Source organism: Scardinius erythrophthalmus (assembly GCF_964197995.2).
Source record: "Scardinius erythrophthalmus genome assembly, chromosome: 3".
Taxonomy (NCBI): domain Eukaryota; kingdom Metazoa; phylum Chordata; class Actinopteri; order Cypriniformes; family Leuciscidae; genus Scardinius; species Scardinius erythrophthalmus.
Window position 1 is genome coordinate 60,530,309 of NC_138223.1, and position 1,545 is coordinate 60,531,853.

The window sequence follows — 1,545 nt, forward strand, 5'->3', positions numbered from 1 at the left end:
CTTACATTGTTTGAAAATATTGATTAGAATATTGATATAAAACCGATATGTTTCTAATTCTGCATATCTGAATTTTTGTGTAGGCTAGTCCACTGGTAGTGTATAGTGTATAATTTACTTTTACTTTTAGTCCCAAGCAGTGTTGAAATAGTACAAATGGTTCAGAATGAATGAATGTGTCTGCTATATGCTCTTTGCACAGCAGCTAGGTGTCACTAGTGAGCAATGCTGAATGAAGCTTAGAGTAATGACCTTTAACAAAACACCAGCTGAAAGACACGTGACAGCATGTTCATTTTATTAAAGACAAGAAAATAATTAATCATTTTACAGCAACAGTTAATTAAGGCACACGATAATTTGCTATTCTATCAATATATTAATTTAACAAAATGTGATTCCTTCATAACAATTTTCATCAGATAATAAGTGTAATTTATAAGTGTTTCCTTTCCTTTTATTAGACCAGAAATATCTTAAATTAGTTCGCATGTATTTGTTATAAAATCATGTACATTAAATTAAAAACACTTTCAGAACAAATGTGAGCTGATTATAAAATCAATGGAGAGAGATTAGTGATAGTAAGATCTAAAATAGCGTTCTGATATTACATGATTGATTACGGTATCAGTCTAATGCACTCTTGCTAATGTTGGGCTCATGGGTCGTGTCATGTTGAAGTCAGAAGCCACACGCAGGACGCGACGAACAACACGGCTGGAGCGAGACGGAGCGCCGCTGCAGATCCTGAAACACACACACACACACACACACACACACACACGAGTCATTAGGTCATAGTGTTCAACAGTCTCATCACGGCTCTGGTGTGTCAGCTGATCAGAGTGGGCGTGGCTCACCTTGCGCAGTGACCGTGGCTGCAGCTGATTGGCTGAGAGCGGGCGTCCTGCTGCTGCCGGTGGTGGTGTTGGTGGTGTTGGTGTGTGCGGTGCCCGGAGCGGGTGACGGGCTCGGATCGGCTCGGCCTCCGCGCAGACCCAGGTTCAGGGTGTCCAGCTGAGACTGCGGCTGTGAGGCGATCCAGGCCTGGACCACAGAGTCGTTCTCAAACACCTTCAGGTCCCCCACGGCAGAACCCATCAGAGCCCGCACGTCAGACACACTCAGACTCTGAAACACACGGCATAAAGTCAGACTGAGGCCGACACAGAGCTGTACGTGTGTGTGTGTGTGTGTGTGTGAGAGAGAGATAGTGTGTGTGTTACCGTTACAACAGGTGAGCTAAGGCTTCTGAAGGTGCTGATGTCCATAGTGATGTTGTAAGAGGCCAAAGCCCTCACGTCCTCCACCGGAGCTCCACCTGCACACACACACACACACGCACACGCACACACACACACGCACACACACACACACACACACGCAGTCATTAGACTTAAATAATGACTCTTGTCCATCAATGTATGAAAAGTATTTTAAATTCCCCTTCAAATGAATTTAAAGAGCACACAGTACATGCAAACACACACATTTATATTAATGTTTGAGTGTACATTAGTGTAACCAAAGGAACTGTGGTGT

General features: G+C 43.6%; 1 protein-coding gene across 1 annotated transcript in view; it reads right to left on the reverse strand.

Moving 5' to 3' along the window:
- Nucleotides 1–673: 673 nt before the first annotated feature.
- LOC308688006 (mesothelin-like protein) overlaps nucleotides 674–1,545 on the reverse strand; it is a gene marked incomplete at its 3' end in the record, with an annotated part of 9,178 nt that continues 8,306 nt past the window's right edge. Inside the window, exons 14-16 of the mRNA XM_081360825.1 lie at nucleotides 1,230–1,324; nucleotides 864–1,134; nucleotides 674–750 (exon numbers count right to left, since the gene is read on the reverse strand). Coding sequence (XP_081216951.1) covers nucleotides 674–750; nucleotides 864–1,134; nucleotides 1,230–1,324 — 443 coding nt within the window. The remainder of the gene's footprint in view (nucleotides 751–863; nucleotides 1,135–1,229; nucleotides 1,325–1,545) is intronic.